At 41.0% G+C, this 27,062-nt stretch overlaps 1 protein-coding gene across 2 annotated transcripts in view; it reads right to left on the bottom strand.

The window, feature by feature from the left end:
* Positions 1 to 27,062, bottom strand: part of EPHA4 (EPH receptor A4) — a 190,617-nt gene that overhangs the window by 22,805 nt on the left and 140,750 nt on the right. For both annotated transcript variants that reach the window (XM_089509243.1, XM_089509244.1), the window contains exons 6-13: positions 24,903 to 25,027; positions 23,600 to 23,759; positions 20,261 to 20,372; positions 13,267 to 13,325; positions 11,348 to 11,461; positions 10,288 to 10,473; positions 2,395 to 2,456; positions 1,465 to 1,674 (exon numbers count right to left, since the gene is read on the bottom strand). In XM_089509243.1, coding sequence (XP_089365369.1) covers positions 1,465 to 1,674; positions 2,395 to 2,456; positions 10,288 to 10,473; positions 11,348 to 11,461; positions 13,267 to 13,325; positions 20,261 to 20,372; positions 23,600 to 23,759; positions 24,903 to 25,027 — 1,028 coding nt within the window. The remainder of the gene's footprint in view (positions 1 to 1,464; positions 1,675 to 2,394; positions 2,457 to 10,287; positions 10,474 to 11,347; positions 11,462 to 13,266; positions 13,326 to 20,260; positions 20,373 to 23,599; positions 23,760 to 24,902; positions 25,028 to 27,062) is intronic.

Here is a 27,062-nt window from a genome sequence, read left to right as displayed (position 1 = left end):
TTCAAAAAGGATGTTGAGAAACTGGAGTGTGTCCAAAGGAGGGCAACCAAACTGATGAAGGGTCTGGAAACCATGCCCTATGAGGAATGACTTAGGGAGCTGGAGATGTTTAGCATGGAGAAGAGAAGGTTAAGAGGTGATATGATAGCCCTGTTTAAAAATTTGAAGGGATGTCATATTGAGGAGGGAGCTAATTTGTTTTCTGCTGCTCCAGAGACTAGGACCCAGAGCAATGGATGCAAGCTACAGTGAAAGAGATTCCACCTCAACATTAGGAGGAACTTCCTGACAGTAAGGGTTGTTCGACAGTGGAACAAACTCCCTCGGAGTTTAGTGGTCTCTCTTTCCTTAGAGGTCTTTAAACAGAGGATGTGTGGCCATCTGTTGGGGATCCTTTGATTTAGATTTCTTGCATGGCAGGGGGTTGGTCCTTGCGGTCTCTTCCAACTCTATGATTCTATGAAAAGAAACATAGGCTTTTGGTGGGAGCCACCAGGAAGTGGGGAGGGGCTCTAATGTAGATGCTTTTCCAGATGAAGAAGGTTCTGACCATTCCTACACATTTACAGAACAGACCCATACATGTGATTCACAGAGACTATGAAGAACTATTTTTTAAATTACTGAAACGGTCACTGAGGATGTTTCTGTTTGTCAAACCTAATTTTGCACGTGAGACTAGTAGCTTACTATGAGCCAAAAGGTATAATAGGTTATGAACCAACAAATCAACAACAGTTAATCTCATTCCCAGAGTGGCTTAAAATGTGTTTTTCATTCTTGAGAGAGAACTGCATTGATAGTTGATGCTGAAGGAGAAAATGTAGAAACCCTGTGGAGCATATGCAGATTCTGCAGATAGATTTAAGAATATAGTCATCCTATGACAAAGGCCAGATTTGCACTACAATAGTCTCACATGTATTTCACAAATCAGAAATACAAGAAAAGGAAAATGAAAAGATATTCTGAATACCTGACCCTTATTTATCTGACTGGTCCAAGGGTTGTTCAAAAGTTATGACTAATAATAATATTAGAGGATCAGAATTTGAGGCTAAACAGACCAGCCAAAAGGGCTGGCATCAGTTTGGAATGGGGGCATGGCGGCCGCATGCTGCACACCCTGACTCCGCCCCTAGCATTGCGGTGCTCTGGCAGTGTGGCAATTACATGCCATACATCAAAAAGAGCACCAAAAAGGGTGCTCCTTTTCTGGGTCAAAAAGAAATGGCATTTTGCTGCCGGATCAGGGCCGCAACGTGCAGTTGCCATGGCCCCAATCCAGCACTCAAAGAGGCGGAATAAGACCATTCCTGATGTACTTGTACTGTATGTACATTGAAAAATGGGGGGGGAGGTGAGAGAGAGAGAGAGAGAGAGAGAAACCACAGGAGAAGAAATCCTCCTCTTGCTGGAAACTAATGACTAATGTTCTAATCTCTAGATTATTTCTTGCCTTACCCTTGTAGTATAGGCTGCTTCAGGGTCATCTTCCAGAACACGGGACATGCCAAAATCTGAAACTTTACAGACCAAATTGCTGTTGACAAGTATGTTTCGAGCTGCTAGATCTCGATGCACATAGCTCATGTCAGACAAATACTTCATTCCAGAGCCAATGCCACGAAGCATTCCAACCAACTGGATTACAGTAAATCTGCCATCATTCTTCTGTAATAAATAAATATATAAATATAACATTTGCAATGGCAAAGAACATGCAACTCTCCCTCCCTACCCTAGGTCCCATTCCTTCAATGGCCACTGCTTCATAGTTTAGGAACAACAACTCTGGACCGAAACAGACAGCCCAGGGTATGGCGTTTAGATATGCCATGTCCCCAAATCACCCAGAACCTGTGCTGGCAATTACATGCCAGCACAGAGGCAAAGGGACACTTTTTTCCATCCCAAATAGGAGCAGACTTTTCCCATGTCTATTTGGGGTGGAAGCTGGCCAGATTGGGGCCACAGCGTGTGGTTGCCGCAGCCCTGACCTGGCTCTCTCAGGGGCAGTGTCATGCCACCCCTTTGGGGCCATTTGTTTTGCCCCTATATCTTTAAAACAATGTGTTATTATATTACTGAACTTTATTCTTTATCATCTAGTCCAGTGGCTTTTGTACTAGTTTCTTGGGATGTGTGGAATATCCTAGTTTTAATTAACATACAGCAATGTAGGACTTTTAATGAATATTTTAATTAAACCTTTCTGATTAAACATGGATTACTTAGGGCTTAGTATTTTTTGCTTCACCTCCATGTTACCATTCCACCCCTCCCAGCAGTTGCAGTAGAAAAGCACCCCAGTAACCATCTCTGAAGCATAATTTAGTCTCACTTGCCAGTAAAGATATCCTGCCCTGGTTTCATCATATTGAAGGTACATACCCTGAGAAAAGCATCCAAAGAACCATTCTCCATATACTCAGTTATGATCATGACAGGTTTGCCTAGAATTTGGAGAAAAAAGACAGAATTCATAGATGCAGAAGATTAAGAATTAAATAAATAAATAAAACAACAATACCCAATCCAAAAGGCTTCCTACTTTGCTAGAATGTGCCAGAAAAGAAATAATGCAAGGCTGGAGTGTTTGAGAGCTCCAGCCAGAAGATTAACACTTTAGCTGACTCATTGACAAGGTCTTTAACTATGGTATACACTACCGTCTCCAGAGAATATAAGAATCCATAATTGCTCACTAAAGAGAAATGGCAATCTTGTAATAGACCCAAATAGGTCTATTTGCACTGGGAGTAATGTAAAGATAATTGCATCATTTGCTAGGGAATTTGTATGTCCGTAGGCATTTAGCTGAGAGAAATCAAAAGTTATGGTTTGAGGGATGCAGGCTGTCAGCTGTAAGTGGATATTCAGGTGTGGCATAAACAGTCATTTCCCTTCTATTTACTTAATTCATAGCCTTTATTTGGTCATGTAAAAACATGCTTCATCCATTTCCTCAAACTGAAGGAGGTATGGACAAATTAGTCAATGAACTCTCTTTACTGCAGAGACAGTCAATTTAATAAAAAAATATGCTCAGCTGAAAATGAACACTTGCTTACTCTCAGCCTATGTTAGACTAAGTATTATATAGTGAATCCTTTATAATTAAATGTTATCTCCTAATATATTTATTAATACATATTATCCACACACTAATATTATAAAAATAATTTTGTAAATATATTGCCCAAATCCAGTTGCTAGATCCCAAAAGGGTGGACCCATGAAAAGGATTTAAAACTGTTAGCTTACTATTCGGCCATTTTCAAAATGTCTACCATAGTTGGGACTCACAACTTATTTCAAAGCATTCTAGGTAACCTTCCTTCCTTGAGGTGGCAATGTGTCAGTGTGATTTAGAGACACATTCCCTAATCACTCATGATTTCAGAATGTGAAGAAAAAGGTAACCAAAATGGCTGAGAGGATGAAACAACTCCCATGTTTAGGTCATTTTGGCTGGAACATTTTACATTACAAAATGATAAATAGTATTGCAATAACTATGGATCTTCTTTAAGTAAACAAGATTTATTCCTGACCTGAGAGATCTAGTTTAGGCAAAAATATAAAAATTCCATTGAAGAAAGAGTATATATCCACCAGTGAGAACTGTTCAAATGTTTGGCTAGCAAAAACTGGGTTCCTGTGAAATACTTTCACATTGAAAAGCTCTTATAATTGTTTCTACATTAGCACATTTTTCACTCAGCAGGTTGCCTCCACTTGCAATTCTATTAGGAGCTCCTATTTCAGAAATAACTTGTTTTGATTAGAAAACAATATGCTAAGGAACATTATTATCCTGTAAATTCTGCACCTTTGGTTTTTTAAATTTTTGGTTAGGGACAGCTGGTTGAAGGTCAGTTTTTCTCTGGAATATATATGTTCATGACTCCCTTGCCACTTGAATCCAGTGCCAAACCATTCAGTTTTCTGGTCTCATTCCACATTTGTGCATGCAAACTAGTCTGTCTGTGAATTGAAAATCAGGCATCTGTAGCCCTAACTATCTTATTTGCATTAACAAAGGTTTTTCTCTTCCTCACTTTCTATGTGTGCAAAAATCTAGTGCAGCTGCATCAATATGAGCTTAGCAATTCTGGCCAGCAATTCAAATACTTAAAGGCAAAAGGCTGTAGAAATCACTCTCTTGATATATGAATGTTCACCCCTCCTGATATTCATCAGTGAGAGTGGAGCCCACTCAGACCCAATCTGCATATTTCCCCCATGTCATTTACTCTTTGCAACTGTGACTAGAGTCACTTGACAGAACAAATAGATCTAAATGGGCTTTAATTAACCTTCTGCAATCAAAAGGTACTTTGTCAACTTAAAGAAATAAGAGACACTCCTCATTTGAATATATTAATGCATAGCTCCCTTCGTCTTTACACCTAAGCAAAAGAATGTTGATGTGATAGAAAGAAATCTATAGAGTCAAAGTACTTTCTTATCCTATTGGACTCTGATTTCTGCAGTCAGCTTGTGGTGGTCCCTTTCTTTTACTGGGCGATTGAAGGCATCCACTATCTCATGGACCTTGATTCCACTACTGTTCTAAAAAAACAGAACATGATTTTCACATTGAAAGTATGATGCACGGAGGCAATGATTAATCTGTCCTGATGGAACCACCATAGTATGACTGTAAAATTAACTGTATGGGAAAAATGGATCCAAAGTATCTACCTACAAAGTCTGACCACAAGCTCAGAACTTGTGCTGTCATCCTGAGGTCAATTATCAAAAATGTTTGATTCACCATTAATAATGAATTAGTACTATCCTGTTCTCCACATTAACTCACTCACTTTCTTACAAACACACACACAACACATCAAAATGACCCCAACAATCTATCTTGTGTTGTAAGCTGAGAAGTCTTCAATGTACCCATTTATCACTAAGACTCAGTAAAGCTACAGGAAAAAAATTGAGATGAGTATCTGCTTATGCAACCCTGTTTACCAAATGGTGACGGGCTACAGCCTGGAGGTGCCTCTGTTGGTCTGCAGCAAAAACATAAACTTGAGGGAATAAGACAACAGAATGACTTGGTTCAGCCTTCCACCTTCTGTTGGGAATTTTAAATCATTTTACTGCAGTGACAAGTGCATTATGCAAATGCTATCTAGTCATTTATAACTGTTACAGCTGTAACAGCTTGGGGGTCAAAAGCCTCAGTGGGATTTCAATACAAAGATCCCCCTGTTAAGTCTCTGTTTCACTAAGGTGGTATGAAAATACAGCCTCTAGAGCAAAGAAAGATATAGCTTAATAAAAGAGAAATAACATTTTAAAATAAACTGTTTATTTGTCAATTTATATTTGTGTGAAACTTCAGGAGACCCTAAATGCTACAACCAAAAGCAGTTTGATTCAAAAAATTCACAAGTTTTTGTTTGTTTGATTGATTTTGTTTTTTTTAACAATGCCAATACTTGTGACTTGAAACATAAACAGTATGTCACTGTATGCTATTGGATTTTATTAAAAAGTGTTTTTAATAAATTTATAAAGATAAATGCAAAATTACAGAGAAAGCAAGAACGTATTATCTTTTTTCTCAGCCCACATATTATTTATTTAATATTTCCATTCTTGATATATGGCTAAATCCAATGTTCCACTGGAATACATTTCCAAACTTTCTTTCCTCCATCTTGTAGACCTCCATGCTGCCTGAAAATAAGATGTGGATAATTTCTCATGGATTTCAGGGGTGAATATGTGGCTAAAATAAAGAAGGGTTGCCTGGGAGGGCGTCGCCACAATAAAACGCAAAGCCACATGTGGAGGAAAGGCCACAACTTTATTAACGCAAACAGCAGCAAAAAGGTAGGGTTGGCTAAAAGCATGAGTTCTGGATCACCTTACAACCCGCCGTTGTAGGATAAATGGCATGTCATATAAAGCAAGGCCTCGGGAAGAGCTAGGGGCTAGATTAACGCCCTCTCGTATCCATGCAACCCGCAGATTGCATTTGATTAAAGCCCCTAGTCACCGGGAAGTGGTGTCATGTTATGGCTCCTGCAATGATCACAACGTATGTCCTCACCGCTCCCGTGTCCCATAGGGACTCCCGATATGGTGCTATGCAACCTTATAGACCATGCCTACCAGATCCAGAACCTCTGCTGCCGCCACAAAGGCCGTTCCAAAGAAACGCCACCGCCAACCCTACCCCGCAAGCAACACCAACAGGGTTCAGAGAAGCTGCCAAGCCGGCCTGACCCATGCCAAAAACTATAAAGTCCAAATTGGCTGAAGCTGCCAACATATCAACGCGTTCAGCCTGGCAGATGCACATCTGAAGAAACGCATAATGTCCATCAATGAAAAGCCAGTTTCCACCACAATGCTGCTAGAGTAGAAACCAGTACCGCAGTCATTCAGCTTGGCAGCGGATCAGCAAATAACTGCAATGTTGGTGCTTGGCCCGAACCTGCAAGTGAATGAACTGAACAATTTGAAAATAAAGCGAAAAACAGTATATAAAGATCCAATGATCAAACATGCACATGTGAAAGGAAGGGTAACAGGGGTACCAACACGATCCAGGTGAACAACCACAGCTCAAACACAGCTAATTAGGAGCAGGGCCAGCTCCCCCACTGTTAAGAGAGACAGAGCGAGGGATTCGAAAGGCCTGAGATGTGGGAGGGGCTAGAGGGCAGGACAACCTACCATGAGGGCCTCTGCAAGAAGCACAAAGATGATTAAATTTGCACTGCGGGCGAGAACACTTGCCAACATTGAAATCTCGGCAAACAAGGCCCAGACTAACAGAGGGAGCAGAGCAAGTGGAAGAGGCAGGCAGCACCGCCTGAGTTCCAACTTCCAACAGCCAAATTTCGGAGTGAAGGTGATGCCATTGCTCTCTGGAATTCTGGGAAGCATGCTGGCGAAACGCCGTATCATACGCAATAGCTGCCGAATCACCAGCGAACTCTCTCGCCTTAAGGACATGCAGCAGATGGCTGTCTAGCTGCCAAGCCCGCTCAGAGAAGGCCATGACAATAACGGCCCTAAAAATGGTGAAACCTTCTAGCCAGTTGTCAAAATTGTGGTCAACCGGAGGGGAAAGGGGGGCCTTCTTTTTCCCTCTGGTAGAGGTGACCGCCAAAGCTGCTTGACCTGTCAGAGGAACCAAGCCAAAGACATCCACAAAACAGCCCCTGAGAATCAGCTTTCTGGTTTTGCGAGGTAGATGCGAGCCAGGAGGGCGCTCTCCAGGTGCGCAAACTGAAAACCCTTGTGCTTCCTGGTTCACCCAAACCCCATGAAGACCGGGTCGCCAGGTATGATGCTTGATGGCCCAACGTGGCAGGCCTGGTGCCAAGGCATGCTCAACACAAAAGCGATCTCTGCCAGAAGGTAAAGGTGAATTGACAGCATTGAAAGCACCTTGGGCAGCCTGAGATGAATGAGCCCGTCGAGTTCTTTTCTTGGATCTGTGACCTTTTTTGTGCCATCTACATCTGTTGGCACCATCCACATTGTCGAACACCTCACCGTCCGAACTATAAGATGATGATGACGTTGAGCTGGAGCTGGATGATGACACAACTCTTGAGTGCATCGCTGCCACAGGGGTCTCATCGCGAGCTTCCGAAGGAACTTGGCTGGAAGATGAGGCTCCAGAAGAACTGTCAAGTGCCTGAAGTGAAGGAGATTCTGTATCGATTGTCTGACAGGGCGAAGTGGCTTTTGCAATAAGTTCAGCAATGGAATGAGACAGCTCTGACATTGCTGGTTGGGAAGAAGATGCAGCCTGTTGGATAATCTTTACTATGGAACGAGACAGATTGGCTGCCACCTCTGGAGATAGTAAGCTGGGATTCGACTGACTCGGAGGCTGGGCTCATGAGCCTGGGCAGAGTTGGCCCCACTGGTGCCAGCCTGCCAAACCGAAGCAGAAGGTCTCTGTGAAGAAGACAAATTAGCCCACGAGTGCCTGGAGAAGCCTGACTATCCTCTAGTAGAAGGTCGAGATGAAGAAGCCGCAGGTGGCGGTTTAGGAGGCATGATGACGTCAACAAATATAAAACAGCTCAGTGACAAGAAAAGGCAAAAAACTGCACCCACAGAGGGTAAAACAAAAAGATCTGCACACCCAGAATATAGCAACCGTAAAAAACAGTCTAGCCTGTTGAAGGGGAGGTGCTGGTAAGGGTGAAAGAATAAGGAGCAGAATCCTTCTAGGCCCCAGGCCTAAACAAAATGGTGGGCGCCACCACAGAAAGGGTGCAAAAACGGCGTGGGGGAGGGGCAGAGCCCACCAACTACCGCGCGTGTCCGTGTGCCGCCGCTCCCAACAACGCGCCACTGGGCGCCGCCGAAGAGGGGTCTCAGCCCCGAGGGGAGGAGGGAGCAAGCCCTTAGCCTAGCTTCCCTGAAGAGCTCGGTTCTGCACTGAAGCAGAGCCGAGCAGAAATGGTGCCAGAGAGGACACCTCATGACCTTTATATAGGCCTACTAGCAAAGGTGGGGGCCAAGAGGGGAATCGCCCCACCTCCAGGAGCAGCCAACCAATCGGCAGCCCTAGAGGACCAGGGCGACCATCAAGAGGAAGTCCCTCCCTTTCCCCTCTCGACCAGCCAATTGGAGGCCAGCGTGCCCCAGCAAGGCATGCTGGGGCGCACCAGGTCTCCGTGGCGCCAGGCCCCGGTGGCAACGCAGCCTGCCCAGGGAGTCAGGCAGCAGCCTTTCTTTCTCTACAATCTGTTAGTGGAAGTGCACCATTGGGACATCCCTGATAATTTTGTGCATCACAGCTCCTTAGGGCGGGTTACAGACCACCTGTTTGGGGCGGGCTGCACCCGCCCCTTTCCCCGGTGTATCGGGGCCTCAGTGTCCAGAGCGGCAGCCGCTGAGGCCCCGATACGCCGCTTTTCAGGCTGCGGGGAAGCGGCAAAAGGCCCCTTCCCCACAGCCTGGAAAGGGGTGTCCTTGGGGCTTCAAGCCCCAAGGACACCCCGCAGTGGCGGGGAGGAGGAGAAAGGGGCCGCTTGGCCCCTTTCTCCTTTGGTCTGCTGGGCGCAGCCGTGTGAAGGCTGCGCCCAGCGGACCAAACCAGCGGTCATGACGTCCTCATGGGGGCGGCCGTGTGGAACGGCCGCTGCCATTTTGTGTGCGCAGAGCGCGCACTAAGGTTAGGGGGGTGCGGAAGCTCTGCGCGTACTTTCTGGCCCGTATGTAACAGGCCTATGTGACTAAAATAGGACTTAAATAAGATAGATAACTGGAACTGGCAACTTTCAAGATTAACTGGAAACACTGATAAACTGTAGCTATAAATTTAATGGCTTGTTGGACAAACCAAGCCATCCAGTAAGACCTTCATTTCTAATAAAATAAAACACAACCTGAAAACTAAATAACTATTCTCTTTCCAACAATACTGGCCTGATTGCGTTTTACAGCTATACCCAGTGATCTATCTGGAGCAGGGCCATGTCAAACAGGATCTCTACAGCATACATTTCCTCAGGCTGATACAAACCTGGCAGGCCGATACAAACTTCACAGGTGCATATCAGTTCAAGCCTGAAAATCTTGACTGTGAGGTTTCACTCTGTTCTTAGTGAGACCACAGTTGACTTGCACAGTGAATGCTAATAGCATCTGTGGGGTGGTGGAGGAGAGTGGAACATACTTGACCAGGTGTTGCTCAAAATGGAAATAAACACATAAAGAAATCAGAAAGTACATACAAAGTAAGTCTCCAAGGAAGAATGAGAATTGTTTTCTTTTGAAAGGTTTGCCTTCTCTGCATTTGTGTCTAAAGGTTTAAAGCATACGATATTGCAAGTTTACTGTCCTGTAACTCTTATAAAACTCTATATCAATTTTGATTACTACCTGCTTCCCTCAACCCTATAAAATCTCACTTTGATCTTAAAAGATGATTTCAAAAATGCCCTCTTGGTATAGCAATAAAAAGACATAGGAAGGGGGCAAAAACCCTTCAAACCCAAGCATCCTTCCTCAAAAACCTTGTAGTGTTATGTTTCCTTGTAAAATTATGCATGGATTGCTTGGAGATAGGGTATCATTGTGACAATAAAACCATTTATAGCTGACAAGATTAATGACTCCTCCTGCACTGATTTCCTCCTATTAGCTAACAGTGGATCTATCCCATCTGTCATTTCACAGAAAGACAGGAGAAAGCCCTGTACAGATTTAATTTCATAGTGAGTTTGAAATTGTTCTGGTTAAAGACATGGTAACACATGGTGTAATAGATCATGGCCTACTTACATTTTGTAACAACCCCTTCCAAGTGGATGATGTTGGGGTGGTCAAACTGTCCCATGATGCTGGCTTCACTCAAGAAGTCCCTTCTCTGTTTGTCTGTGTATCCAGCTTTCAGAGTTTTGATAGCAACACAGATCTCCCTCTTTCCTGGAACCTTGAGACGGCCACTGCAAACTTCACCAAATTCACCTGTAGAGAAGGGCAAAATACATGACGGGACACCCATGAGCGGATCTGTTAATGCACAATAAACACTGTACAATTTTTGTATGATTTTCATTCCAAAAAAATCTGCCTTTGTTGATTTTGGCCCGGTACAGACTGGCACAAGCTGCCAGCCTGTGGGTGGAGTCATGGCAGAGTGTCCGCACGCTGGACGCTGTGAGACCGCCCCCTCGCACCATGACATGGCGTACCATTCTAGATGGTGCACAACATTGTGACATGACCCTGGTGCTGCATCTAGATGATGCAGTGCCAAAAGGGCATCAAAAAGCTGCACCACCATGGCTGTGACGCCCTTTAGCGGGCGCAAAAAGGAGCTGCATTTTGCGGCTCCTTTTTCTGCCCTCCAGACGCCGGATCAGGGCCGCAGCATGCAGTGGTCACGGCCCCGATCTTGCCAGTAAAGTGGTGGCTGCATGCCGCCCCTTAGGGGCTGTTTGTACAGCCCATTTATTAACATTGGAGAAGATTTGTGTTCACTTATGACAAGGTTCAGCCTGGGCTATGATATATGTGTTCTAGTTTCTGGTTTTTGGATTCATATTTTTGTCTTGTTTTGTTTACTATTTTACTTCTTTGGTAAAATACAATAAATTACCAATAAAAGCAAAATAACCCCAAAGTGATCTCATACAACTAAATTCATGTCCCACAGTTTTATTCAAACACATTTGTAAAGCCAGCCTGAAAATATTTGACCAAAAAAAAGTAGAAAATAAATCAGCTCAATAAAAGTTTCATAAAAATAATTAAGTAATTGCAGGACATTAAAATCCTAATAAGCCTTCCATCATTATAAAACCATATTTTGGCTAATATTATGCTGTCTTTAGCTTACCAACACCAATGACTTTTTCAATCTTTATGCAAGAAGCATCAATTTCTTTGGCAAATTCCCGCACAGCTTGGTTGGGGTCTTCATATGTGAAGGGATCTACATATGTCCTAACACCTGCAATTCAATTATATCTTGTCAAAAATAATGCTTTACATGCATCAGCCAAAAAAATAAAGGGGCATTGACACATGTCTGCAGAGGGTGCGTGAAAGACGAATGAAGAAAAATATGCATTTGAAAAGGTTCAATGATGTAGTTTTATTAAGGGAAAGAGTATCTTTCTTTCTTTGCACATATTCAAATAAGTAATCAGTTTTTGCCCTGGGAATAAATATCACTGATAGATGAAATACATTAAAGGCAAGTTCTTGAGTTTTATTACACGGCTTGTGTTCTTAGCAGGTTACATTAGAAACAACAATGCATAGGCACGTCTCATATTACATTTCTTTTCTAATCTCTTTGCCCATATGGAAGCAACCTCAATAGGGAAATGTCCAGAAAGTATGACTGCAGAAATTCTGTATGCAAAGAAATAAATAATAGGAGGAATAGGAATACTCTTTGGAGGATGGAAAGAAAGAAAGAAAGAAAGAAAGAAAGAAAGAAAGAAAGAAAGACATACTTCACCCCAAAACAATGATCCCCAAACAAAATCATATATATCCCTCCTAGAGTCTGTTCAAAAAATGTTTTCGGAGGATGAAATGTCAGTGTTTTTTTCCCCATAAGGAACAAGTTTTTTTACACATTAACCTGTGTAAATAGTAAAATGACAATGACAACTGAACAAGTTAATGACATGATAGTTTTTCCACATGTATATCCAGCAGCAACACACCATTCAGCACAACACTCTTGAGAGGGAATACTATACATGCACATAAGCTGAGAGAGACACATAGTCAGGCATCAGATTTCTATGTGGACAGGCACTTTTCAATCAGCTTTCTATTCTATGTTTGTCTATTCAGGAATAAGTTCCAAGCTGAGTCCAATGAGGCTTACATACAAGCAGATGGGTATAGTGTTGAAGTGATTTTGTAACCTAAAATCTTGAAAGTTTGGCTTACAGAGCTATCATGGAATAGATGTCGGGGAAATGGAGCATAGGCCCTACACTTTGAAACCTCCTCCCTAGGGATGCTAAAATGGTGTCCTCCTTACATTACAATTCTTCCAGCAGCAGGCAAAGACTTTTAGCAAAAGGCTGCAGGACTTGCAAATTACAGTGTATTGTGTAATTTTAAAAATACTTTTAAAGCATATGTTTTTAATACGGTTATATAGACTGAGTATTCCTTATCCAAAATGATTGGGACCAGAAGTGTTTCAGATTTCAGATTTTTTCAGAATTTGGAATAAATACATAATGAGATATCTTAGAGATGGAACCCAAATCCATCTCCTTATTGACATAAGACAAGCTTCTGTATTGGAGATTTCTACCATCAACTGAAGGCTTATGTACCTATCTAGGCATTGTTCTGTTTGCTTTTGTAATTGTCATCTTTATCAATTATCCCTGCTTTTACTATTTTTATTTTTATTTTTTAACAACTAGAGTGTGTTTTAAGCAATAGAGCATTCCACAAGTGAAGACGTTTTCTCCTGTTTCCTAGATCTATGCAAGAATTATGCTACCAATACACAGTTAGGTGCTTCTTTTTCAAGAAGGTACATATGTGTGATAAATGTAACTACAAAAAAATAATAAAATAAAAATAAAAATGAATCATCCACAGTGTCACATGCAAAGGGAACGAATGTTCAGATTTGGAGAGAAAAAAGTTTACAAACTAAAAAAATATATATATGAATGATCACTATTTTGGAAACATCTTCTTTCCCTCCAAAAACACACTGAAAGGACATGCTTTGTGAACCAGATCAACAAAGCAAGCATCACTGCCTTTTACCTTGATTCAAATGTTTCTCCTCATCTGCTTCTTGCTTCGCCTTACTGTACTTGCTCCGTCTATTGGAATGAAAAAGAGCATTACAAATCAAAACAAATGCCTTACATAATGGTGAACAGCAAGTCTTCTAGACCTGCCAACATTTGAATTAGTAGACCTGCCAAAACATGTTTTCTTTGCTGCTACAGTCAATGACCTAACCTAAACCTACCTGAAGCACAAGGAGTTGCCACGTTACTTGGACTGCATTATATTTTGTGATCAAGGAAAACAACTTTGTACATTTGGAAAAAAGCTGCTTTTTTGTTTATGCATCAAAATGGAAGCATGTGTGCATCAAATTTGGAAAGATTAATTGAGATTTGTGTAAAAGCTGCACATGTGTGTGGCAATGATGGTATTTATATGTGTAGTCATCAGTTATGCAAGTGAAATCTAGTTGATATTTAAATATAAATTACACACATATACCTGATCAAGCTATTTCCACTCCACACATGTGCATATAAATAACATATTATTCTACAAATGCATATTAAGACTATTCATATTCTTACAACACATTATAGACATATTATTTATAACTTTAATTTCCAAAGAAGGGTTTTTAATGAACTGTAGCAGTGTAGATCTAAAAAGAATCTAATAAAAGAAAAGTCTTTGTTAAGGAAAATACTTTCACATGGTTAAAAGCAACTCCAAACTTGAGTTGTTCCCAGCATCTATGTAAGTTCTCAGGTTCTTCAGGTTTAGTTTGGCCCACAAGGGGGACATACACAAAGGACAAATATTGTTAACAAGTATAACTCAAAATTTCCCTCTTTAGTTTTTTTTTAACCCCCCCCCCCCATGAATTCATAAGGTCTTTGTTTTTTCTTCCTTCTTTCACTGCCAGAACTAGAATGTTCATGGCCATCATAGACAAATTTTGGGATCTGTATGGATGACAAACCACCACTGAGTATTTCTTGCCTAAGAAAACTCTGTATATGAAACTGATGAAGTCACTGTGATAGGAGACTTAAAGGCACAGAAATACAGGCATGCTCTCTTACATATTCCTTCTTTATCCTTCATTCCAGTTTAAGCACATTTAATGACCCCCCCCCAAGAATATGTAAGATTTTTAACCTTATACATAAGAGGATTTTCCCCCTTATATATACTTGACATAAAATATTGTGATGTTGAAATATGAACATCAACACAGAATTTGATCCTGCATGGATTAAAAGTAATAGAAATTACTTGTGCTCCCATGAATATTGCCTATACCATATCATTCCAGCTGTTAGATAAGCACATCATAAACTATATAACAGCCTTTTCCAACATGGCAGCCCTTAAGTGTTTTGGACTATAGCTGTCTACCACTGACCATGTTGGATTGGGTTGATGGAAGCTGTAGTCCAAGCATCTGAAGGGCAAACTGAATTCATATTAAAGTACAGCATAGAAATCTCTCTCTCTCTCTCTCTCTCTCTTTTGTTAAGTATTTAAGAACAATAACACAGTTCATGAGCTGTCCTTTCTAGAGCAAAGATTGGACACTTCTACCCCTCCAAATATCGTTGGATCCCAAATTCACATCATCCCTGACTATTGCCCATTTTGGCTAGGCTGATAAGAGTTGGAGTCCAAAGAGTGGGGCTGCCCTCTATAAATTTCACCAAAATGACCATGAGCTAAATGGGTAACATATTCCATCAAATTCAACTCACACACTTCCAGTCAATAGATTTTATGTACCATCTTTCTACATATAAACAGAGAAAATTACATTGAAAAATCCTGTTTTATTTTGTTTAAACATAAAAGCACTGCATGGGAAAAGGTTCCACATGAAGAAGCTAAAAAGGAAGACAAGGACACTTTTTGGTTCTTCTAATTACAGCTTATTAGCTTTTAATAAAGGCTTCCCAACCTACTATTTGCTTCAGTTCTACCTTGGTCACCCTGTTGAGTTTTTGCTTTGGATGGGAGACTGCTGGGGCCTATTGTCTAGAAAAGATACTCCCCTCTTTTGCTTCCCACCCAACTACTCATTACTGCACCATCGGGAGGGCAGGGGAAGTTCTCAGGATGCCTGAGGAATGCTAGGCATAAGCTGATATTCACAAACAGCTCACCTGAATGACAAAAAGAAACCTTTGTCACAGTGCTCAACCCCATAATTACAAGGATTTGGGTGACAATGATTAAATGGGAGGCGGGATTCAGGAAGGGAATGCAAGCACTGTGAAAAACTACAGAGGTCAGAGATCAAGGCAAGTCTACAGGTGGGACTTCAAGATAAAGGAGAGGTGGGTCTTAAAATTTGACAGGCAGGCAGCTCATAGAACAAAATGGGAGCCAAGTGGTATTAGCGGGTATTGTAGTGAAACAGCATGGGACTACATGCTTTTAACCTTCCCAATGCAGCAAAGTTGGCAACTTCAGCCTTCATAAACCACAGTGGGGAAAACAAAGGCAGTTAAAAGCTTAAAAGAGCTTCTTGAATAACGTGTTGGAGCAGACACAGAAGAGGCTGTAAGGCTGCCAAAACCCATCACTACAGGGATCTCAGTGGAACTCTAGTCACTTAATTCTACATAGTTTGATTTATACACTCTATGATGATAATAAAAATAGCTTTTAGAAAAACATCATCTAATTAGACACAAAAACAAATGAAGCAACCCACTGTATCATCCAGTGCCCTTCTTCAAAACACTCTGCAGTAACTTTTCAATCTTTCACTTTTATTTATTTATGGAAAGTATTTATGTTGCACCCTACCACTGTAAAAACACTGGGGCAGCTTACAGCAAGTTGAAAGCAATAAATGTACACCATAAAATATCAAATGCACAGCATAGCATGTAGCTGCAGAGTCAGGTTCCCTAAAGATCTGTCTAGTTAACCAACTGGTAGGGGCCACCTGTACAAACCCCAATGCTACCAGATATTTGCTTTTACACCTCAGTAAGATGAAACTCAGCAGACAATCAGTTGAGCTCAGTGTGAAATGTCTTGGATCCATGTGAAAGCTCTGCTCAAAGGCGCCAAACCTGAGGGAGCTGCTATGGAACATGCTATCAATTATCTTTACTAATTTAATTAGTTTCTGCTAACACTGACATGAATTACATCCAGGTAATTTTCACAGTAGATCCTGTAATGGAGCAAGAGTGGACAACTGCAGTGGAGACAGGTCATAATTCTGCCTTTGAAATCAACCCCCAACTGCCATCAATAAGAACAAAAACACAAATGTGATCAGAAATCAAACATCAAAGAGAAGCCTTGAAACCTCTTTAAAAGGTGAATTGCCATTCCAGGGCCTCTTTTACACTGCACAGTAACAGCACTATGATTCCACATTCACTGGAAAAAAAATCCTATGGAATCCTGGAGTTAGAATTTGGTGAGGCATTAGAATTCTGACTGAGAATTATAAGTACATGTACGAGTGTGTTCAAGTTGCCTTTTGGTCAACTTATGATGACCCCGTGAATTTCATAGGGTTTTCTTAGGCAAGGAACACTCAGAAGTGGTTTGGACCTTAGGCAAGTCACACATTCTCAGCCTCAGAGGATGACAATGGCAAATCCCTCTAAAGAAATTGCCAAGAAAATCTATGATAGGTTTGCTTTAGGGTCACCATGATTTGAAAATGACTTGAAGGCAAACAACAATAGCAGATTGCATATAACAGTATTTCATAGGATGCTGCCTGGACAACTGAAGTGAAATCATGGTGCTATGATTGTTTAGCGTGAAAAATCATCTGAAAAGGAAATTCAGCATTTGTGGGGCTGAAAGGGGGATGGTCTAGAAAATGTGGAAGAGCTGTGGCCTGCAAAACCAGCAAGGGACTCTTTTTTTATTTCTATCCTGCTTTTTGCCAAGCATTCAAAGCGGCATACAACAAGCTAAAATACATCCATATATACATAACTCCCTACTACTGGCTGATCTCAGAGATCTGTCAACAGAAGGATCTGCTGGAATGACTGCTCTGCTGGATAAAGTAACTGACAGTAGAACCAAAAGGGACAGATAATGGGTGAGTGAATGGGAGCTTGCTAGATATAAACCTCCTCCAAACCAAAAACATGAGCAAAATGTTGGCACAGTGCTAGGCCAGGGAATGAGTATCCTACATAATTCTAAACACTTCTGGTCCATGAGAGATTTGGATTCAAAACAGCTTCAACTGACCTAGTGTCATCTTAGCTGGCCCTCTGATATCTTGGTGAGGTAGAACTGCACTCTGAATTATGACACAATATGTGTGTCAATATGTGTGTAAATTCTATGACTCAGTGGGTCTACTGTGGTTGGGGCTATCAATAAAGTTTAGCCAAAACTTAGGCTATGGAAAGAGTAGGTTGATAGGGTTTGGGAGCCAGATAGCTTCAGCTGGCCAATTTTGGCTCATCAGGACCTTGGCCATCTTCACCAGTCAGGACTGGATTCTTATTCAGTTGTAAATCCCTTTAAATGCAAATTTAACTGAAAGTAAAAAATTCATAGTACTGAGTTGTCAAAACATCAATATGATTTCCCCCTTTCTCAAGAAAATAAGACTTTATTATTGTGTGAAGCATGTAAGCAAAACTGAAAACATGAAGTATGTTCTGTGTACAGAAAAAATCCAAAAATGGAACCCCACTACATTTATTTGCATGCAGAGTGCTCAGCAAATCTTTGATTCAGCTCTGAAATAGAATTTGGATCTCTTCATGGTGACACCTGGCACAGATTTAAACAGACTGTGGAATACAACTGAAATCACAAGAGCATTCAGCATGGCATTGTTGTGAGATATTTGCTTGACTTCAGAAGATTTGTCTACTATTTCTAAATTCCCTGATGTCAGATCTACATCTTTCAGCATTAGACATATATCCTTCAAACAACTTTCTACTGGTTTTATTTTAACCAGTTCCACAAGCTACTGGACAAAGCACCTATTCTTACTAGGAACCATGCCTCTTTAGCTGTTTTGCTGTCCAGTCTGAACCCCTTTTAAGCAAGCATTTTAAGCCAAAAGAAGTGTTAGCAGCAGGCACATCAGCTCCAGTAAGCCTGTCAGGTAGCTGGTTCCCAGTAGCCTTCTCTTTGACAGCTTTATGGCCGATACTAAAGAGAATCAATAGGAGGGCAAGGGGTTGACATTTCAGTTTCTAAAAAAATGATCCACTGAGGACCAATCACCAGGCACTGTTTGTCTGCCTGGGGAGATGACATTTTTTTAAAAAAACAAATAAACAGTAATAAAAATAAATAAAGTAGAAATAAGGAGGCAAGGCAGGAGTAATCTCAGAGCAACTCGACAGGCAGAGTTTTCCTGGGTGGACATTCATAATTAGAAATCCAATGTATTCTAGTATCAATTCTGGCCTAAATAATAAAGTGATCAATAAAAGCAGAAGGGAATTTAAGTCATCAGGCTCAGTGATGTGTTCTGTTGCAGTGGCTTTTAATAAACCTATTCCTCTGCATTATGTTTTTATATGTTCTTTTCTTTTTGTCAGCATGGAGGCTAGTGAACCAGTTGAACACCCACTGAAATCCATTACAGTGAATGACTACTTATCAGATATTATAACCGCATGGATTTAACTGTTTTTCCTCTTTTTTTTTTCCTAGGAGAAAACAATTTGAAATAAGGAGAAGAAACATGATCTCATTTATATATAAGAATTAAAAACTGCTGGATCAGACCATCTACTCTACTATCTTGTTTGCAAGTGATAAGCAAGAAATTCTGGGAAACCCAAAAGTGGGTCACAATAGCAATAAGCCTTCCCCACTGTTTTTGTCCCAGTAATGGATATTCAGAGATACATGGAGGTTGCATAGGTCTACAAAAGGAGCTTCTGAACATGGAGGCTTTACATTCTGTGGATAATAGTTTCAGATTAGAGTTTGGAGAAAGGTGTTTTGGATGACAGTTTCCATAATCCAGCAGCTGTCATGGACACTTTGTCTTTTCCCCTGTACCTTCTTCTCTCCCTATTTGCATGCAAGTAGCCCACAGGCTCCATGTAGCCTATGGGTTGTGGCCTCCCCACCCTTGCCCAATCAGGACACAGAAGGTTCTTTATGCCTGCTTTTGACCTGTTTCTTGATTGGCAAAAGTGAAAAAAAAACCTCATTTGCTTCTTCTCCCTTACACTGGATTTTGAATCTCTAATAAAGTGCTAGCTGTCAGTTTGGGAGTGTTCAAAACCCCAACTATGTTCTGTTTATCTAACCTTTTCTTTGTTCCACTCTAAGAACTGTGTGGTCTTATAACTCTCCTTTTTCTTTGATCTGCCTCCCTGTACCCACCACAAGCACAGATAGGCAAACACTGTCGGGCAAATTACTAAAACAAAGCAAAACTCATTTACAGTTTTGTAAGCTTGAATAATAGCTTTCTTGTCCTGGTGAGGTCCATGATAAAATAATTAGCGAGTCCCTAGTATAACCTGGCTGGCACATACACAACCATGTTTGTATATGCTTTCTTTTATGTTCCCTCAACTACTGAGAACGCCAAATGTAGGAGTGATCGGAAAATCAAGACAGCACCTCTTCCTCTTGTATCAGTTCAGATACAATTCATTTACAGTCCACTTCATTAAAAAAAAAAACTGGTCTGGCACTCTTAAGTATACAATTCATCAGCCCAGAATGATACATTCATTAAAACTCAACATCAAATCACAGTCTCCCTTCAGATCTCATGTTTTTGGCGTGCATCTTAAAACCTCTCGCCACCCCATCACTAGAATTGGTTTTGCATTTGAAGGGCAAATAACTCTAAAACTATTACCATTACATTACATGCTGCTGTGGTAGTGCTGTTGAGAAGATCAAAGCAACACAAGAGAGAGCTTGTGATGCAAATGTACTGTTTATGATGCTAATCAAAGAATTTAGCTTTGTTTGGAGGAGACAAAAATAGCTTCCTTTTAAAAGAAGAGTGGGGTGGGGGGAAAGGGGGAGCTTAAATTCTTACCTCCTGCTGATGACAAAGGCAGCAATGAGAATGACCACAAGGACAACACTGCCAGCCACGGAGACCAGAAGGACTGTGGGGTTGGTCCCTTCGCCAATGATGGGAGATGGGACTAGGAAGAGAAAATATATCTGTTAGGCTACAAGCAAGAGCAACACCAAATCACAAAAGGGAGCACTCACTTCTGCAGTTAAAGTAGAAAGTGCAGTTCATGTCATTGCTCAAAGCCACTCTTGGGCCTTTTCATTAGAAATCCATTTGTCATAATTTTCCAGGAGGGTCTTAATTAGTAAAGGCATTAAGCTCAATAATGGTTTTGGGGAAGAACTCATTGAGAATAAGGACTCCCTTCTTCCTCTCCTTCACGTTTACTCTGAAGAGTATAATGGCTGATTTAGTACCCACAGAGCTGCTTCCCATTTTATTGGATTTAAAATGGACCATATGCTCATTCCTTGACTATGAGCAAGGAGGAGACTCAAACAGAACAAGATGTTTTCTGCTGTCTTCATCAGGGTAGTGCACTTCACATTTTCACATGCCCTGCCTGAGGGATGTTAGTACTGAAAAGCACAACCTGAACTGATTAACATTTCTTTGTGCAATGGAAATTAAATACTCCCTTCTTTCTTGCTATCTCAAGAAGCAATCATACTTTTTGCATTTGTCCAGTATTAGCACAGGCACACATGTAACAACAGTGTATACAAATAAATGTTTTATTTCTCAATCAGGAACAGAAGATCATCTGGGTGTAAAACAAGCCATGACTGTATGGAATGACAGTTCTAGAGAACCCGATTCCTGTTGAGTTCATCTGCAACAGGAAAGAAGTGAACATGCTGGATCTGCCACAAATCTACTGGACCATACAGCACACTATTGTCTATTCTGATAGACAATAGTTCTCCAGGGACTCTGGCTTTCTAGGAATGATGGGGGTGGGTCTTTCATTATGCTATGAAGTGACCAATGCAATTGTTTGGTAGTTTTGTGAGGAAGGAGACTTTAGTTCTCGAAACTGCCCATAAACACACTGACTGTGATGCAGGCTTCCCCAGAAGTCTCTTACTTGCTACAGACCTTTGCCAATGCTTTAAGTCAGGGTGGCCCTAAACATTTTTCTGCCTAAAGTGCAACAATAAGTGTAATCGAGTATAATCAAGAATAAATAGAAAATTGTAGAAGAGAGTACTCTCATCCCATTCAATGTACCAAAGCAAAGTGGACTGATAGTAATGATTATTTTTCATTCTAGGTGATAAGAGCATTACATAAGGGTAGCAGGACAGCTTGGGGCATAAGGTAAGTTTTCAGTAAACACAGCTCTGTTTCCATCACCTTGCTACTAATTCTCACCTTCAGATCTTCCACCTTACTGCATCTACATGGGCCAAATAAAACACACACACACACACACTATCCTCTCAGCAGAGTGTCAAGAGAATGCATGAACCAAACCCTGGTTCTGGAGTGAACAGGCTAGATGACAACACCAGGCAGCTGTTTACAATGTTTTGTTTCACAGCCTCTTTCATGGTGAGTCACTCACTCTGGATTCAGAACAAGGAGCCCAGCCATATGATCAATACTGGGCACCTTGTTCTGATCTCAGAAGGAGTGAGTGAGAGGTATCACCACTGTGTTGCATGGCACAGCTGGACACATGTGCAAACAACTGCTTGGCATTGCAAGGGGAGTGTCAGGTAATGGGAAGATGTCAGGGCAGCTCCAAGGCCAGAATACTTCTGGCTTCCCCCATGCAGACATTGTTATATTCTTGTGACTGGATCAGCCTTAAATTCCTGTTTTGTAGCATTAACAAAAGAATCAGCCACCAGGATTAAGCAGCTAGGAGAAAGATAAAAAGTGCCACACTACTTGGTCAACATTTTTACCCAGTTCTTTCAATCAACAGCCAATAAAACCATCAGTTCACAGAATAACAAGATTAAATCACAAAAGGTGAAACTATACCCTGTTATGCTCATCAATGGCACAATTAGGGAAGGTATGGGATAACTGAGCCTCTTCCTAAGTTCCTCTACTTTTATAGTATTTGGGATGCTGCTGCACGGATGCATCCCAGGTCGAAGCCTCACCCAGCAGGCCAGTCAGGAAACTCCCCAACTTCAAAAAAAGTCCTGGCTGAGTGAGGCTTTGACCTGGGATGCATCTGGGCGGCGGCATACCACCTAGATCAGCAGTGATTTAGGTATGGTAACATCCAGGGGCATCCCAGATCCAGAACTAAAGCCAGAAGAATTAGGATGGCTTATTTGCCCAAGTGATAAGCTCCCAACTTTAGCACTTTTTCCTTTGACTTTCTCTAGCAAGTGTTCCATGTCTTCATTGTTTTCTGCCAGTAGTACAATATCGTCTGCATATCTGAGTCTAAGCCTACTCTGTGTATGATATTTTTTGCATACATGTTGGGAATGAGAACCATTCTGTTTCTCCGTATTCAGTTCTGACAGCAGCCTCTTGCCCTGAGTACAGGTTATGCAACAAGACAATCAGGTGAAGTGGCATGCCCATTCCTTTAAGAGCAAGCCATAGCTTTTCATGATCTATGCAGTTGAATGTTTTGCTATAGTCAATAAAGCACATGTTGGTATTCTTCTGGAATTCCCTTATGCACTCCATTATCCATCATCTGTTTGCAATGTGATCACTAGGGCCTCTTCCTTTCCTGAAACCTGCTTCCACATTAGTCCACCTTTATCAAAATTCATGACTTCAATATTAAGGCAGTGTGTTGTTATTTTTTATCTTCCCCAAATGTAGTCTTTGTTGTTGCTGTTGTTGCTTCTTAACTGATGAAGAGATCTCGGTATCTCAAAGATTTTATAAATATTTTAAAAACCTTTTTAGTTGACTTAATAAATTCTTTGTTACATCAAGATTTCTTCATCAGGCTAGAAGCAACAACAGCTGTAACAACAACAGGATAGGTTGGGGGAAGAGGGGCTAAATGCCCTGCTTTAATATTGAAGTCATGGTATCTGCATGATATCCTGAGATGGAATGTGGAAGGAGTGAGCTACAGGCATTCAAACAGGGTTCAGACAGTTGATGCGGTGGCTTTAGCAGGAGTAACCACTAGGAAAGCTGTAAGCAAGAAAAGTAGAAGTTTGAAATCACATTTTTCAAAACAAAAAATCTAATTGTAAATTGAGAACTGTCTCCATATTGGGCAAAAGGGAGATTGACATAATTCCATTAATTTCAATGGTCGTCTTTTAAATGACCAAGCTGAATCCAAACCAAACTTCTCTCAAAATTATGATGTGGGGAGGGGAAACACCTTTTGCATGATCTAAGGTATTTTGTTGTTACCTGTGTTTGTTGTGAACTCAAATGGCCCACTGAAGTCTCCATACCCAGCTGCTGTCCTCGCTCTCACATGGAAGACATATGAAGTTAAAGGATTCAAGCCCTTGATATCTGTGTTTCTGGCTGCAGTTTTCACAATGCGATAGCTGCGCTCATTTTGATCCTAACAGATGGAAAACAAACACCAATAACAAAACAACAACAAACAACAACAACAAAACCAGGGAGAATAGATGAACAGGTTGTATGAATTTGGAGCTTTGCCCATTGGTGTCTCAATTATGGGGATATTACTAATGAAGATGGAATTTCCAAAAGATGCCTGAAATATTTTCTGTTTCCATATTTAGAAATATGAGAGATCACTACACTTCTATATTTTAATCTTTCTCCATTTCTGGCTAGAAAGGCAGAAAAAAAATTACTGGGGAGTAAGTTATATGGTCAAGTATTGATAATTGCTTCAAAAATTTAAGAGTGAAATTATTTGGAAAATGTCAGAGACTGAAGTTACAGCCCTCCTCATGAGCAAACTGTTGTTTTCAATAACCCTTCAATATGTTCCTACCCTTGCATTTTAGAAAATGCCTGTCAATCTTCTTCACCCCACAACTTAATTCTCTATTTTGCTTTTCTCCCTGGAAAATGTGTCAGGGAAAATGTTATAATCTTGTTCCAGTGAAAATCTACATTTGATGTCTGATATTATTAGGAAAGCAAACTATATATAGAGAAGGGGAGGGGGGGAAGAGAAGGAAAAAGTAATTGCTCATTTTGCAGACAACCTTGAGAGGAAATAGCTCTTTCCATAGCTCAGAAGTGGAAGAGGAACAAATTATTTGTAGAAATAATGTCTCCATATAACTTGGAGGAGATGAAGAATGTAATTTTCTTTTTCTTCTTTTCTATTAAAATCTATCAAACCCCCACTATCATTCTGGGTGAAAGCTATCAGCTCATACAGAGCTCATTATTATTACTGTGTTATATACTTCATTATTACACATCTGTCTCTGTAGTAAGGCTAATGTTGCAGTACTTCTCTGCTGTATTGATTCTCATTACAAATAGCCCTACTGGAATCAGATAGTTCCTAGGGAGAGAGAAAGAAATGCCACCAGTACTACACAGCAAGAAAAGGATGCAATATGTTATTCTGCTGAACAGCTGAAATGTATGAAATGATTATAAAAGCAAAAGAATTTGTCACTAATAATGAGCATTTATGTGATGATAACGGTAAACCAATTTGGCTCTGGCATCAACCATAATGGAAAAAATGTCATTTGTCCAAGATGAATAATACCTTTTCATAATATTTGACTTCGTATTCCAAGATTACTCCATTTGGTCTGTCAGGTTCCAGCCAAGCCAATGCCACACTGTGTCTTGTTATTTCTTTAGCCTGGATCAAAGCAATTTGAGATGGAGCTGCCAAGAAAGAAGAATGGAAAATGTTATAAAGTGGCTGCCAGATGAAGCCCAAGAAATTGAGATTATTGGACTGTTTGTCTTTTGCACAAATGAAATGCAAGGTATTTTGGAAATATTCATTAAATTAGCTCAGCATAGGACCAGCCTTAAGTATGTTGGCATACAACGACTATTAAAATGTTGTCTGCTTGCTAAATTGTAGGCTCTGTGCAGACCAGCCTTAAAGGCCAGCTTGGGGGTGGAGTCAGGGTGTAGCGTCCACATGATGCATGCCCCGACTCCACCCCCAGGGTGGTGTGAGGTTGTGTGCTGCTCCACAAGATGTGTGGCATCATGGTGCTCCTCTGGCACTGCATCCACAAGATGCAATGCCAAAGGAGCACCGTAAAGCTGCAGTGCCATGGCTATCACACCCTGTGCAGGGCTGAAAAAGGAACTGCTTTTTGTGGCTCCTTTTTGCGGCCTGGGAAGGCCAGATCGGGGCCACAGCGTGCGGTTGCTGTGGCCCCGATCTGGCTGTAAAAGAGGCAGCTGGAGGTCACTCCTTTGGGGCTGTCTCCACAGCCCCATAGTTTACAACTATTGGGCCTAAGAACCTTCTCCTCTTTCATCACATTGGTTTGATTGCTTTGTACCCACTCCTCTTATTTTAGCACTTGGTTTTCTGATGAGGCCAATTCTGGCAGGCTACCATAATGAAATAGTTTTTGATGACACCAGAAGTATACATTCATTGATCAAGTTTGTTGGTTAATTTGTACAATAATGAAACTACACAAACATCTATGTCAACGAGGAAGTTATCACTTATATAAAAATTTAGTACAGTGGACCCTTGTTATACGCTGGAGTTTGGTTCCAAGATCCCCCGTGGATAACAAAATCCATGCATGCTCAAGTTCCATTAAATATAATGACACAGCAAAGTGGTGTCCCTTATAAAAAAAATGGAAAATCAAAGTTTGATATTTGAAATTTATACTTTTTTGAACATTTTCAAATGGTGTATGCTTGAATCCATGTTTAAAAATCCGTGTATAAGAAAGGCCGACTGTACTGATTATTAGTGCAGCCAATCTCAGAAAGGATGATTTGGATTCCTTGGATTAACCCTCCCAGATAAAGTAAGGTATAAATGAACTTCCCTCATGTTGTCAAGTCACCATAGCAAAAATGAAAGACCTTAAAACAAGAATTACAGTGCTGGACTTTACATCCCAATACAAAGTATACAACAAAAGAGAATCCATTTAGATGCCAGAAACGTTTGAAATCTCTGTGCATCCTAGAAGTTAAGACTCACAATATAGACCTCTCAACTCCTAAGAAGTATAGCAATTACAATATCTTGCTTGAATCATAGAATCATATGAGATTATCACATGCAGATGGGATAGGGAGCGGATAGGGATGGGATCGCTCCCCCATCCTTATCCTGTCCATGACAGTGATCATGCGAAGGCCTTTCATAATGCAGCACTGATCACACGAAGGGTTTTCATAATGAAGCACTAATGCAGATGCATTGTCCTGTCATTGAAGCAGCATTGCATTAATGTGAACTCCCATTAATGCAAAATGCCGGGCAATGCCACTTCAGGGACAGGGCAATGACAGGATCCATGTGACGTCATATGAAAGGCTTTCATGTGATTACTGTCACTCGTGCTTTCCAGATGGGATAATGTTCTGATAAGCATGACATTGTCTGAAAGTCCTTCCTGCAATGATGCAACAAGGACAGGACAGGGGCAGGATAATGACATCCCGTCCCCCATGTGATAATTTCCATAGAGTTGTAAGAGACTTCAAGGGCCATCAAGTCCAATCCCCTGCCATGCAGGAATACACAATCTAAGCACACCTGACAGATGACCAGAAGGAGACTTCACCTCTCTCCAAGGCAGTGTATTTCACTGTTGAACTGATCTTATCATCAGGAAGATCTTCCTAATATTTAGGTGGAATCTCTTTTCCTGTAGTTTGAATCCATTGCTGCAAATCATAGTCTCTGGAGCAGCAGAAACCAAGC

This window comes from Sceloporus occidentalis, unplaced genomic scaffold (genome assembly GCF_023333645.1).
Source record: "Sceloporus occidentalis isolate IW3139 unplaced genomic scaffold, rSceOcc1.0.p SCAF_2, whole genome shotgun sequence".
In the NCBI taxonomy this organism is placed as follows: domain Eukaryota; kingdom Metazoa; phylum Chordata; class Lepidosauria; order Squamata; family Phrynosomatidae; genus Sceloporus; species Sceloporus occidentalis.
The sequence above is the reverse complement of the archived record's forward strand: the minus strand, read 5'-3'. Positions and strand labels throughout refer to the sequence as shown.